The sequence below is a fragment of the Contarinia nasturtii genome, unplaced genomic scaffold (assembly GCF_009176525.2).
Source record: "Contarinia nasturtii isolate CC-2019 unplaced genomic scaffold, AAFC_CNas_1.1 Cnas_scaffold_414, whole genome shotgun sequence".
NCBI lineage: Eukaryota > Metazoa > Arthropoda > Insecta > Diptera > Cecidomyiidae > Contarinia > Contarinia nasturtii.
In genome coordinates, this window is record NW_022197768.1 from 975303 (window position 1) to 989240 (window position 13938).

Below are 13938 nucleotides of genomic sequence, written 5' to 3' on the forward strand. Positions count from 1 at the left end.
TTTAATGCATCACAACAACTTTGCAACACCGTATCGTTCTATTTTGCGCCAATTTTATCGTCTAGAGAAAAAAACAGCATTTATGTAATGCACATTTTGCGCTCGCCAATGATAATATCGTTTATGAAATATATGCGCGCTCAAATTCACAGAAATGAACTATAAAAATGATAACCATTTCCATTTGTGCGATGCTCTTGCTATATATGTACAGTTGAGCACGAAGAGAAAAGAGTACCAATGACCAAAATATAAAGCATTCTAATGAACACAAGTGACAAAATAGTGACTATGATTGAGAACTAAACGATATAGCTTTACTGTAAAATCTTTTGTGTTTTTTATTATTATTATTTTTTTTTACTTTTTTCATTCGTTTTGATTTTTCCGTTCAAAATCAAGAGAATCGTAAATTCCCGATTCGTCGAATCCAATTCGATTCAGTGTGTATGAAGTTATTTAAAGAGCGCGAATCAACACGGATTGCATTCGTCTAGCGCGCGCTGTCAATTGGCTACTGCTGAACAATAACCTAAACGTAAACATCGAAATGTTTTCGATGCCGTTTGAATAAAAAGAAATTCGGGCGAGAAAATAGAAAACAAAATTTTTAATCGATTTTTAGATTTAAACAAAAAGAAAATATAGAGAGGAGTAGGGAAAAAAACACGGTGAAAAAGTGGAACGAAGCCGTTTCATTGTGTGTACAGTTGTGAAGTGAATAAAATTCAATTGGTTTTTATATTGTTGTCAAAATGTTCTACGCACATATTGTATTGGCCAAAAAAGGGCCATTGGCCCGAATTTGGTTGGCCGCTCATTGGGATAAAAAATTGACCAAAGCGCACGTTTTTGAAACGAACATTGAACAGAGTGTCGATGGTATAATGCAGCCAAAAGTGAAATTGGCATTGCGTACATCGGGTCATTTGTTGCTTGGAGTCGTTCGCATCTATTCAAGAAAAGCCAAATATTTACTTGCCGATTGTAATGAAGCTTTTGTCAAAATTAAAATGGCATTTCGACCGGGAATGGTCGATTTGCCGGAAGAACATCGCGAAGCGGCCGTTAATGCAATTACACTTCCAGAAGTTTTTCACGATTTTGATACGGCGCTGCCTGAATTAAAGTAAGTTACCAAATTTACATTTCTTTTTCAGTACAGTAACTACGTAACTAGTATTTGCATTAATGTTTTGTATTATAATTTTGTGATACAGTGAAGTAGATATAGAAGCACAGTTTTCTATAAATCAATCAAGAGCCGATGAGATTACAATGCGCGAAGACTACGGTGCCCTGCCGATGACAATTCATGATGATGGCTTCGGTGATATTGGCTTTGATGCCGATGGTCCAGATTTCATTCGTGATGATGTCGATACAACCATTGATGTAAGCATTTTACAATCTAAATAAATAATATAATACATAGGCAACGACGATTGAATGCATCTCATTTTATCTTCATTCGAAAATAAATAGGAACATTTGATCAGTGAAGAATTGGACCTCGACGAACGCACATTAAAAGAACCAATTGCTGGAACATCACGTTCAATGCAAGAATTGGATTCGTCGCAAATGATCACCGATGATGGTTTCGGTGGAAGCGGTTTTGGTCGTTAGTATTTTTAACCAATCTATTGTTCGAATAATTGTCAAGCTATTGTTTTAAACGATGCGTTTATTTATTTTGCACAAAATAGAAGAACCAGCGGCCGGTTTATTCGAAGGTGATTTATTCGCCGATGCACCATTACCACAGTCAACGATGCAACAAATCGAACATGATTCCGAGGATGATTTGGATGCCGGTTGGGATATGGGCGCACATTCAACGGCGTCAAGGTAAATAATCGATTTTTCAAGAAAAAGTAATGATAGTCGGTTGAAACAAAAACTAAATATATGAATATCATATCAGCTCGGTCGGTTCAAGACCGCCAACACCAATGCAAGCGGGACCATCACAAATGATGGACATTCGAGCGCCATCGGTAACATCACCAACACAACAGCAGCTCGATGATATACCGCATATCGGTGAAGGTCCAGAGATATCTGCTGACGATGGTTTACCAAGTGCGGCTGCCGATGCTGTCGAAAGTGCACACGATCAAGAAGATGAGCATGAACTACATGACGAAGAAAGTTTTGCACTGGCACCGATCGATGCATCAGCGCTGAAAGGAATCACAAAAACCAAACGAAAACGTAAACTTATTGTGGACGAAGTGAAAAACATCTCCGGCGAAGAGATGAAAAGTCAATTGGCAAACACATCGGACATTATAACGACATTAGATTTGGCGCCGCCAACAAAACGACTTATGTACTGGAAAGAAACGGGTGGCGTTGAAAAATTGTTCGCCTTACCATCCAGAGATATTCCAGCCAGAGAATTGTCAAAGAACTATCAACGGAATTTAACATCACGATCGACGGGCGTTGAAGATTTTTCAATGCTTGGTCCGGCCGATGCATTGGCATTAGATCAATATCAAGAACAACCGCAAGTAATTTTACAACAACCAGAGCCAGCTGTTCCGGGTAAACGTGGCCGAAAGCGCAAGGTCCAAGAGACTCAAGCACAAGTGCCAGAAGTACGGGCAGCTGAATTACAAGAAGAATCATTAGACGTACTACCACCGCCACAAACACCTCAAATGCCAAGTCCAGTTCGTGAAAGTGTATCACATTTGGATGGCGATATTCCGCTCGCATACACATCAAACAATCTGTCTGTACCATCTGGAATGACGCCGGTATGTTAATGTTTCGTTTTTTTTTCTTTTTAATTTTATCTCGTTTACTCTCTGGTAAATGCGTTTCAATATTATTATTAATATTTTTGTTTTTAGCTTCATGGTGGTATGACACCAGTTAGTTTGCATGGTGATTATGCGGCCGCATTTACACCATTAGATCATGGTATGATGACACCACAACATCCGAGCCTCGATCAAATTGAATCGATACCAAATTTGCCGGTCGATCAAGTGTCATCCATCTTGAATGGAACTGAAATGGAAGGATTCGCCAATATGGGTTATGACGATAGTCATCAAATTGGTGGACCAGGCATGTCAGAACGCATCGCTAGCGATTGGAATGATGATTACGATTTCCCGCCATCAGTTGTTGCACCTGTAAGTATTTGGTTCAAAATTGAGAATACCTTTGCACTTTTACATCGACCATTTTAATATTTGAACTTTTTATTTTGAACAAAATTACAGCAACCGGGCGATGAACAAATGGAAAACGAAACCGACGAACAATTCGAAGAACGTGTGCTAAATAAGCGGGCAGCTCAAATGTTTGTTTCAGTTCGGGCACGTTTACAAAAGCAAGACAGCATACAATTGTCAGAAATGACATACAGAAACAATCGAAAACAGGTGAATATCCCATGCAACATTTATAAATTCAAAATGCCGTTCCGAATACAAATTAATCGAAATACTTTGTTATTTTACAGGCGGCACAAAAATTCTATTCGTTATTGGTGTTAAAGAAATTCCAAGCGCTAGAAATAAGACAAGACGTGGCATATGGTGATATTGCTGTAACAAAAGGAATTATGTTTGATAATCCAAAACTCTAAATGGGGAGCACATTTAAAACACTCTCCATCTCTCTCATACACACAGACACAAAAACAAACACATCCACTTATACATATGTTACAATAAGATGCTTTACACCCTTTATTGATTTGCCTCTAGAGACTAGATTTAAGCGAAACATTAAACAGAAGAAAAAAACATATACCCGTTTATATAATATATATGTCTAAAAATCAATTTTCCAATCAAAAAATGATTAGTGAATCAAATGTTTGTATGTGTAACTGATTTTTGTATAGCAAAAATGTTATTTTTGTTTATACTGACTTAGTCAAAGTATCAGTCTATTCTAAGCAAATCTAAACAAAAGCACAAAAAATACATTGGCATCATGAATAGAGCCGAGAACATAGCCAAGACAACAACAACAACAAAGAAAATGAGCAAAATTAACAATAAATGCAACAGAACACACATTAAGCATTGTAAACTGTCGTGAAACTGGTGCACACGTGAAATTCAATGCGTAAAATACGCTACCTGTGCTGATTGGCAGATTTATCGCTTCGAGGTCTCCTCTCCATTTGAAAATGCCAAATTCATGCATTTTATATTATTCATGCATCAGTTTCGTGACTCATTTTTATCTCCATTACAAAAAATGTAATGGTCATTTCATTTAATTAAAAACAAACTATAACATAGATTTACTCAATTCAAAAGTGAACAAAAATTATGAAACAATATTATTACGAAGAAGAAGAATAATGAGAAGAAAAAAACGAAGAAAGAATTAGAAGAAAATAAAGCAACCACAAAATAAATGTCAAACTGTACAAAACTATTTTAGATTGTGTAAAAGATGCAAAAACAATAACAAAAATCCAACCGAATCTCATGAATGCATTCGAATGTCCACCAAATATCAAAATCAACTAAACCCATATTCTTTTTAAGTGTGTCTTTGGACACGATATTTTATTGAAATGATAATAAAACAAACAAAGCAAAACATATTTTTAAACGAATAAAAAGATCATTATCTCATTTAAGATATTCATTCGTTGAGATTCGGTCGCATTTTTCGTTAGTTTAAATGTTCTTAGTTCAGAATTTCTATTCATGTTCTATAAGCTCATTTGCGTTTAGCTCTTTGTATCCTAAAATGTAAATAATGTTGTATGTTGTACGAGAATTAATTATGCTGTATGTCAGCCGATTCGTTCGATTCATGCAATCCAAATGAGAAACAAGTAAAACACCTCGGTATAGCCACTGAATAGGTCGTGTCATGTTTTTATTTTATATTTATTTCATGCCACACACACACACACACACGCACTTTTAACTTTTAGTTAGTTTAATTTTCGATAATTATACCGTATAGGATCAACATCGTTTTTGTTTTTGATCTATTTCTCTAAAGTGCTACGAAAAAAAGCAAATAATCAATAGAAAATAGTTGTAAGGTGTCTATTTCAAATGGAGGCACATTTGCATCATTGTAGAGCATTCAGAGTTTATAATCGTTGCGTGTTTTGCTGTCATGCGTCGCTTAAAAAACCAAATCCAAATAGACACTCTACAATTATTTTAGAGTCTTACACGCAAACCAAAATGTTTAAGTATGATTATTGCAACTTGTTCGAATTCGCGTTGTCGCCTAATACTCGGTTGCAGCATCTATCGAATGCCTAGAGGTTTTTTTTTGTTGGGTGAACTGAATTTATATCCAGTGAAAATGTGCAACTTTAATTTCTTCATCGCTCGTAGCAAATCGTGTTGGATTTTGTGTGTGTGTGTGTGTGTGTGTGTAGTATACACTATGACTACGGAATAACCAATGCCAAAATAAAAACACTTATTTTATTTTATTATCATAAAATTATTATTTTTTTTTTCTTTCATTCATTATACAATTGTTCGATGATTTAACTTAAATTTTTATTTCTTTCCATTTCTATATCTCTCACTCTCAAATATGAACAACAACTTTTTTTTTTAATTTGCAATTTAATTTACGAGAAAAAATAAGAAAAAAAGGCTACATATAATTTGTAAGAAAATGATAGTTAGTAGAAAAATTATTAACACTCTGGCGCCGTGTATGGGGTTTGCTGGGGTACAAAACTAACCACTTCTTTGAAAACTAATTCTGTTGCAAAATATGGAAAAAACATTGGAAGAAGAAGAAGAACAAAAAAAAAAAGATAAACAAAAATCAAGTAATAAATTTTAAAGAAACTGATAAATGATTTGTGTTTTAAATTAGTGTTATGCATTTACCTTTCCATTTTTCGACTGGTAAATCCATGTCTTCGAAAGATTGATCGTAGAGTGGAGATGTTGGTTCGTCATTTGGATCGGCATATTTCTCCAAATACGGATGGGCCAAGGCCTGCTCGGCTGTAATTCGTTTGTCCGCATCCAATTCAAGCATTTTCTCTAATAAATCTATGGCAAGTGGATTGGCTCCACGGAACACTGTACTAAAGTCCTTTTTCTTCGTTGGTGGTAATGATTTAATGTAATTTCGTGCCTGCAATTAAACATACGATTTTTCCATTTTTGCTTTCTTATTTCAATTATATTAATATGTTTCCATGCAAACTTACACTCTCCGATGAAATTTTCGACATAAAATCATCGGGCGGCGTTCCAAGTACATCCATAATCAAATTAAGTTGTTGTATATCTTGCAAATGATTGAATAAATAAATGGTTTTGTTGAAAATTTATAATAATAAATAGTACACTTACGATCGGTTCCTGGAAATAGTGTACGTCCCGTAAGTAATTCAGCCATGATACATCCAACCGACCAAATGTCCACTGTTTGCGTGTAATGCATCCAGTTGAGCATTATTTCTGGTGCACGATACCATCTAAATGAAATAAATGAATCAGAGATTGGTTGTAAATTAAATAAAACACTATAATATACAAATTACCTAGTCGCCACATAGCCGGTCATTTCATTTTCCGTTGGACGTGCCAAACCAAAATCTAAAATTTTCAATTCGCAATCCTCATTAACGGCAATGTTTGATGGCTTAAGATCCTATATCAACAGACAACCACACAAATTAAATACAGAATAATACACGCATGTACGCACAATAAAAAAAAATTGAATACAATTTCAATTCAAAAGCAAACAAATCTATAAATTAGAACATACACGATGTATAATACCGGCACTGTGTATATATTTAAGACCTCGAAGTATTTGATACACCAAAAATTGCACATGATCATCGGATAAACGTTGCGTTCGTATGATGTTATTCAAATCGGCGCCCATCAAATGTGTACATAAATACACTTGTTGAAATGCATCGAGCGTATTGCTGCCCGGATGAAATACATCCAATAGACCGATAACATTTTCATGATTCATGTGTTTTAACAAGCGTAGCTCACGATAGGTACGCTTTGCATGCACAGCTGATTGGAAGGGTCGTGCCAATTTTTTGATTGCAACTCTGACATTGTAATTTGTATCCAGCGATGAACTATTATTATTATCAATTGAACGATGGAAGAAAGGAAAATTAATCACAATTAGTAAAATGAAAATAGACAATCGATTCGTTTGTATAAACAGAAATGCGGAAATCAAATTTATCGATGACGACGATGATGATAAAATTCATGATAAAATTGATTGGCTTCGATGAAAATCTGAAAACCATACTATCTCGTGTATAATATGTATGAAATCAATTCAATGTTTATGGCATTTTTACTCGAAACATTTTATTTTTAATCAATGACTATAGAATTCGTTACACATAGCATAATTTATTACATAGAACGATTCAATGCAATCGATTAACTTGACATTTTTCGACATGAACACAAACAGTTTCTCTCTCCCTCTCTCTTTCTCTCTCTCTCTACCTGAGAAACGACAATGTTTCAAGACTAAATATGTTTTTGTTTTTTCAACTCGAATGTAAGTGCCATGAAATGCAAATATAAACGGATTTACTTTGTAAGAGACCTTTCATGTGGAAATATTTTCTTTGGTTGTCAGTGTTGGTTTTTTTTCTGATTGCGCGTTCACCTTTCCGAAACTTGACGTAAAATTCTGTTACACACACTTCTTATCATTTATGATCAAATAAAGCAAATGAATAAATACAACAACAATAACAAACCGTAGAGAAAATGTGGTGCTTACGATTTAATATTCTGATTTATTCTTGTCGACCGAATCACACACAATTTATCGCAATATCGTGAAATGTAAACACACTGAATTAATCATTTAATTTTAAAATTCAACTGACTAACTACATGGGGTTTTCAGATTTCTGTCTTTCAATGTGAGAAAAGTATTAACATTTTATCGACCATCTGATCAATAAAAACAATTTCCAAACATGAATGATGAAAACTGTAATTGATAATTGAATGACGTTTGTTAGATGTATTCTGTATGAGAGTATTTAAAATGAATGGTTTATAAACATGAATCGAACGAAAAAGTCCAATTCAAAAAGTATCTATTGCGAATGCAATTCGATTTCAAGATGAAAGAGAAAAAGAAAATGTAATTCAGTGTCTTTATTAAGCTGCATTCAATCTTATTCAATGTTGTTGTTGATATTTTGTTTTAGTTTTTGCAGGTAATTGCTCTGTGAATTGATTGCATTTTTAATGAGATCTATGCATTACAAAAAAGGCAATCATGTGAACAAGAAAGCGCCGCATATGTACACCAACGAAAGCGAATGAAAAAGAGAGAAAACTAAAATGGTAACAGCCAAAGGTATAATTGTAGGTGAAAATTGTCGAAAAAAGGTGTGTGTATATACCTGTATATGCGTGTGTTATGCTTTGTCTCAAGGATGCTGTTTCTAAATCATTTCAAAAATGCTTTAAATTAAGCGATGAAATAAACAACGGTATGTTCCAACATTTAAAAAAATAAATATATATTTGTTTTTTTTGTCTCGTCTAATGAAATTGTCGTGGCTTCCAACATTGGATTTTGTTTGTATGCTTTCATCCATTTGATTCGTTTGGTTTATGAATAAGCGGTGAGAAGTTCTCAAGAGAACAAAGTTTTTGACCCTAATTTACGACAAAACACGCATCTCAATCAATGGCATATTTCACAATTTGGAATATTTTAGGAATGCCAACATAGAATATATTTACACAAATACACATAGCCTACGCACTAGTTCGTTGTTTGTGTTTGTATTTGAATGATGTCGTCTTGTTTACCGTTTGTTGAACTACAACCACGACCGTACGACCAAAAAAATAAATAAATTCGAATTGTATTTTTGCCCAAAATGACACACACGTATAGTCAGACTGTTAAAAATAAAACTAGTATGTATATCCGGCATGAAGAAATGTCACATAATGAGTCAAGCATTAACACGTAGATTTTCTTTCACGTCTTCTACTTTGCAAATTGAATGTTATGAATGTAATTAGATATTATTCTGATGAAATGAACTTAAATTTTTTTGTCTTGATTTGAATATGTTGTATATACACTATTTATTTTTTCTCTGTCAATTGCTGCACATTAATTAATACATACCACACCTGGCCGTAGGCACCTGAACCAACAGGTGTAAGACTCTGATACCTTTCTGGTACTTCCCATTCGGTTCGATTGATTTCAGCTTTGTAAAATTTGGTCATCTTGGCAAACAAATTCGGCTTATTTTGTGTATGATACGCTCGTGTGATTTCGAACCGAATGCAAAACAGACTATGTGTGTACGATGTGTATACTATGTGTGTACAACTGACAAACATTTGACAGCCAACGAAATTGTGTTGCCAACATTTCGATTTTAATAATTACAACATGTTTGAAATCAACTGTCAATCATTTTTAAGGCTGCCTGATTATTTCAGTTTTCTTTATTCTAATGGAATTTCAAACAAAATAACTCCTCATTCATATTCATAACAAATGTACTATCCGATTTGAAGAAGAAGAAAAAACAATGCCAGTCTTATAATCATTTCTTATATCATTCCTCAGTCGTACCAACTGATAAAGTTCTATGGTATCAACAAAACATCGAATAAAACGACGTACAAATTTTGTTCGTTGCGTAAACTAATACATGTTCTTGTATGAGTCTCGGCTCACAATATCAACATCAACACATTTTACGTTGTTTGATATTTGCAAATCTTAAGTACAGACCAATTAAATACGCCGAATTGTTCATTGTACTCTTTTGAAAATAACTTGAATTCTTTTGTGGGAAAAAGTTCGAGAATGCAAAGAATATGAAAAAGTGCTAATCAAATGATTTGGATGAGAAAAAAAGGCAAACTGAATTATGTACTTAAACTTGAGTAAATATGAAGTTTTGACGTTTCCAAATCCAGTTTTGACTGAAGTTTAAGTTCTAAATTATTCCGAGGAAAACAATAGGAATAAAGATGAGATTTGTTGGCGTATTAAAGCACAATTAGATGAAACCGGAATTTTTCTTTTCCTCTATTTTCAATCCATTTGGTCATGACATTCGATAAAATTTGTCGCGTATACAGAACAAAGTGCTTCAACTCATGTGTAATTAAAATTTGTATATGCTGAGAGTGATTAAGAAGTTTTTTGTTTGTAAAGAAAATAAAGAAAAACAGTATCAACACCTATAAAAACAATAAATCGAGAACAATCGGGCAAAGATGTGGTGGCTTCAAAACAACTCGAATTCGTCGAATGCACAAAAATGGCAATTTTTGAAACCATTTCAAATGATGTCAATAATTCAATTAGTAGTGGTGATGGTGTCGCTTGTATCCGCTCAAATGCAGTATCCCCCTGAAAAGGAGGCTTTAGTTCAAACCGATAATAATATATTGCTAAGTTTACCATTTTTGAACGTGTGTTTGACGGTTCAGTCACCAGTCGAAATCTGTTCAATGTACTATGACATGGTTTATAATGTGTATAGCCTTGAATTAAATGGCGATGAAACGAAAAAATTCATTTTAGAAGCGAATCAACATCTTGAAAACAGCAAGTTAACCGCAAAATTTTGCAACATTTTTCGCAATGAATCAAGAAATGTACTTGATAAGCAACCGTTTTCGACAGCAAATAATATAACCAATGTAACGGAATGGATTCAAATGGACAGCATGTGCGAATTAAATTGCATGGAATACAAGAACAGAGTACTAATGATCAAAGACATATGCAAATTCATTTCGGGCGGTTTAAAGTCGATCCTTAAGGAAAAGAAGATAAAAGAAGATCTCAAAAATTTACCTCTAAGCGGACCTGGAAACGGAAAAGTAGACACAGACACAAAACCAAGCAATGAGAAGAAACCAGAAAACAGTAAAAATGTTGAAGGTACCATTAAAAATGAGAATCAAAAATCGATTCAAACATCCGTTGAAAAATCAGTTGGAAAAGCTGCTTCAAATGCCTTACCGAATACAAGCACAAGCACAAATTCAAACCACACCAGTTCGAATCCAGCTTCGACGAAAAGTCTTCGAACGCAATTGAAAGCATCAGAAATTATAAGGCAGCTAGAAAGCTCGGTTCCAGCTGCACAAATTCAACCAAAACCCGTAGATGTTACACCAAAATTATTGAAAAACGCTACATCAAGTGTTGACGTCAACAAAAAAACGAACAATGACAATGATAATGATAATGCTAATGAACAAACAGCGGACAAACAAACTTCCGCTTCATCTGTTGATGCAGACAACGGAGATGAAGTAGACGATGAAAGTCTTAAAGATTTACAGAACAACGAAGGTAATACATTAATTTGAAATTTAAATGAAAAAAATAGCATACATTCATTCGATTTCCGTTAAATCAATTATTTTGAACATTTTATCGTATAGACAATGCGCGCGAAGATGAACAAGATACAGACCAATATCTACCACAGATTGTAAATGGCGAAAACATCAAGAACACTTATATTGATAGCAATAATAATAATAATAATAATAATCTGAAACATAGTCGATTAGAAGCTGATCAGATCGAGAAGATCAGAGAAGATACCGAATCCAGTTTTTTCCCATATTTTATGTTTTTAATGTTTGTTGTTGTCACACTTTATGTTGCTTATCATAATAAGTCTAAAATTTTGGCATTGATGATCGAGGGTCGAAGAAGCCGTAACTATTCATCGCGAAGTGGCGGCAGAAGAAAACATAGCTCAGCTGAATACCGCAAACTTGATTCAAACTTAGAAGAAGCTATACAATCAGATGGTCATGTGCTGTCAACTCAAATTATCTACTAAAATTTGTTCATATTATGACTGTCGAACAGAAAATATATATGAATGTTTTCTTTTCTTTTTAAATTTCGAATGCTACTGGAGATGAGGCCCTATGATAAGTCAATCAAAGCAATGAAACATTTGGATTGACATTACAACGCTTACCGTAAACAAAAAGAAAATTGCTTCATTTTCATGTTTTTGAATAATAATAAGCAACATTTTGTGATGCAATAATTTTTAAGATAGTGAAAATTATAGTCGATAAGATGCATAAAATTGTTTGAACGATCATCAGTGAATAAATTATTATCGTAGAGAGATACAAATTGTTGATTTCATCAACACTTTTCTCCTCTATTTTGGACATTAATTTACTTACTCATTATCTTTGCCAACAATAATTTTCAATAAAATAGATTTCTGAATAAACATTTTATTTCGTTTAATTTATAAACTTACAAGTCATAAAAAGTCATAGCATGTCTTGGGATTTCTTTCATTCTAGATATGTTTTAAAGGGTGAATTTGTCAATATCAAAAATACAAAAAACAGAGTATTCTCGTGTACAAAAAAAGTGACTATTTTGGGACAAACTGACTGACTGTTGACTGTAAAAACAAGCAACCTTAGTTAAATTTATTTAACTTCAATCAATTAAAGTAAGCTATGGTTAACTGCAACAGCTAACTTTAGTTGACAATAATCATAGTCACCCGATAGTCAAAACGTCCCAAAATAATCGCCTGACTGACTGAGTAACTATAGTCGATTGTTTTCCATACAAAATTTTAAAATTCATGAATATAGCTAACTATAGTCACTTACAGTCAATAGTAACTTAGTCACTTTTTTTCCACTCGGGTTGCTCAGCGCTGCTGCCATCCACAGCATATTAAAATATCTTGCTAACCAAGAGTAAGAATGCGTCGTCCGTCACATGCGAAGGTACGTAGCAATTTTTACATTACCGAGAACAACAATGCATCTCTATACAATCATTTGAATGTTTTGAGTCACATAATCGTGAAGAGAACAATGCATTCATTTTTGTTCGCTGTGATGTATATACGTACGACGGACGACGCATTCTCAGCAAAATATTTTCACTCGGGTTTTTCCTCGAAAATCTCAAGAGTAAGAAATGGTAGCATAATCGTTTATGATTGTGGCTTTAGCCAACCCTATAGGGGGTAGACAATTCAAATAGAATTTTTCGTGAGAAGGAAAGAGACAAACATATGGAGTGAAACAAGTTCTTAGAAAACTAAAAAAAAAATAGGGCTCATCATGTCTTATCAAATGTACACGTTATATGTGATTTACTAAAAAAAAAATTTGGAAAAATTAGCATTATTAGAGCCCGTGTCTCCAAGATTTGGGGTCATAACATTTTTGTCGAGAGTCGAGCGCTATCCATATAAATACATTGTGACGTCACACATCTTACACAGAAACGACATCTTTGTAAAACAGACTAACTACAATGTAAAAGTATAGCGAGAGGGGAAGGGAGTAAATAAAAAGGGGAAACAGATACGTTTGATTTACATTGTAGTTAGTCGGTTATTAATAGATGGCGTTTATATAGTGTGCCCTTATTGCGCTTGACTCTCGATTTTTGTGAACTTGAATGTGAACAATGTCTAGAAAACTAGAAAACAAGTAGAAAAACTAGAAAAATCTAGTATTATATTACTCTATATCAGTATATACTACTATATGAATCTACTATATGAATTCAAATGAAAAAGTAAAATATAGTATATATTGAATGAGCAATATAGTCTGTAACCTCACTATTAACATCTCATCCAGACAATATATTCAGCTGCCGTCATCTGGATATTACAACTCATCTGGATATCGTCAGCAGATGATACGAAGTGAAAACAATAGAAGTGATTGTTATAGTAATACCAGTATATAACAAGCTTATATACCTATAACAAGCTTCACCACATAAATATATTTATAGAAAAACATCAATGATCATCGATTTATTTAATCATTAATAAAACTTTAGCACCTTATTTATTACCTTACTGCATGATGAACACCTAAGCTAAGGTGCTAACTAATCAAAAAAAGAAGTCAAAAGTTCAATTAGTACGGC

The 13938-nt window shown here is 33.7% G+C and overlaps 3 protein-coding genes across 3 annotated transcripts; 2 read left to right on the forward strand and 1 right to left on the reverse strand.

Moving 5' to 3' along the window:
- Positions 1 to 336: 336 nt before the first annotated feature.
- On the forward strand, positions 337 to 4754 carry LOC116338436 (double-strand-break repair protein rad21 homolog). The gene is made up of 8 exons (XM_031763682.1): positions 337 to 1129; positions 1221 to 1395; positions 1486 to 1624; positions 1710 to 1851; positions 1928 to 2768; positions 2865 to 3152; positions 3243 to 3404; positions 3485 to 4754. The coding sequence occupies exons 1-8, from the start codon at positions 756 to 758 to the stop codon at positions 3608 to 3610; spliced, it is 2247 nt and encodes a 748-aa protein (XP_031619542.1). The 5' UTR covers positions 337 to 755; the 3' UTR covers positions 3611 to 4754.
- Positions 4755 to 5465: 711 nt separating this feature from the next.
- LOC116338437 (mitogen-activated protein kinase p38b-like) lies at positions 5466 to 9359 on the reverse strand. Its single transcript, XM_031763683.1, has 7 exons — positions 9139 to 9359; positions 6754 to 7087; positions 6524 to 6633; positions 6333 to 6457; positions 6188 to 6267; positions 5859 to 6111; positions 5466 to 5727 (listed from the first exon to the last, which is right to left on the reverse strand). Exons 1-7 carry the CDS (start codon positions 9357 to 9359, stop codon positions 5660 to 5662), a joined length of 1191 nt encoding a protein of 396 aa, XP_031619543.1. The 3' UTR covers positions 5466 to 5659.
- A 453-nt stretch (positions 9360 to 9812) lies between these two features.
- LOC116338543 (trans-Golgi network integral membrane protein 1-like) lies at positions 9813 to 12253 on the forward strand. The gene is made up of 2 exons (XM_031763884.1): positions 9813 to 11340; positions 11433 to 12253. Exons 1-2 carry the CDS (start codon positions 10251 to 10253, stop codon positions 11840 to 11842), a joined length of 1500 nt encoding a protein of 499 aa, XP_031619744.1. The 5' UTR covers positions 9813 to 10250; the 3' UTR covers positions 11843 to 12253.
- The last annotated feature ends 1685 nt before the right edge of the window (positions 12254 to 13938 follow it).

What these genes read in the sequence shown, in the direction of transcription:
- LOC116338436 (XM_031763682.1), top strand. Translation starts at nt 756, where the DNA reads ATGTTCTACGCACATATTGTATTGGCCAAAAAAGGGCCATTGGCCCGA. An exon ending in ACGGCGCTGCCTGAATTAAA is followed by an intron (nt 1,130 to 1,220) that starts GTAAGTTACCAA and finishes TTTGTGATACAG; the next exon opens with TGAAGTAGATATAGAAGCAC. An exon ending in ATGTCGATACAACCATTGAT is followed by an intron (nt 1,396 to 1,485) that starts GTAAGCATTTTA and finishes GAAAATAAATAG; the next exon opens with GAACATTTGATCAGTGAAGA.
- LOC116338437 (XM_031763683.1), bottom strand. Translation starts at nt 9,359, where the DNA reads ATGTTTGTCAGTTGTACACACATAGTATACACATCGTACACACATAGT. An exon ending in ACCGGCTATGTGGCGACTAG is followed by an intron (nt 6,458 to 6,523) that starts GTAATTTGTATA and finishes TATTTCATTTAG; the next exon opens with ATGGTATCGTGCACCAGAAA. An exon ending in ACTATTTCCAGGAACCGATC is followed by an intron (nt 6,268 to 6,332) that starts GTAAGTGTACTA and finishes ATCATTTGCAAG; the next exon opens with ATATACAACAACTTAATTTG.
- LOC116338543 (XM_031763884.1), top strand. Translation starts at nt 10,251, where the DNA reads ATGTGGTGGCTTCAAAACAACTCGAATTCGTCGAATGCACAAAAATGG. An exon ending in AGATTTACAGAACAACGAAG is followed by an intron (nt 11,341 to 11,432) that starts GTAATACATTAA and finishes TTTATCGTATAG; the next exon opens with ACAATGCGCGCGAAGATGAA.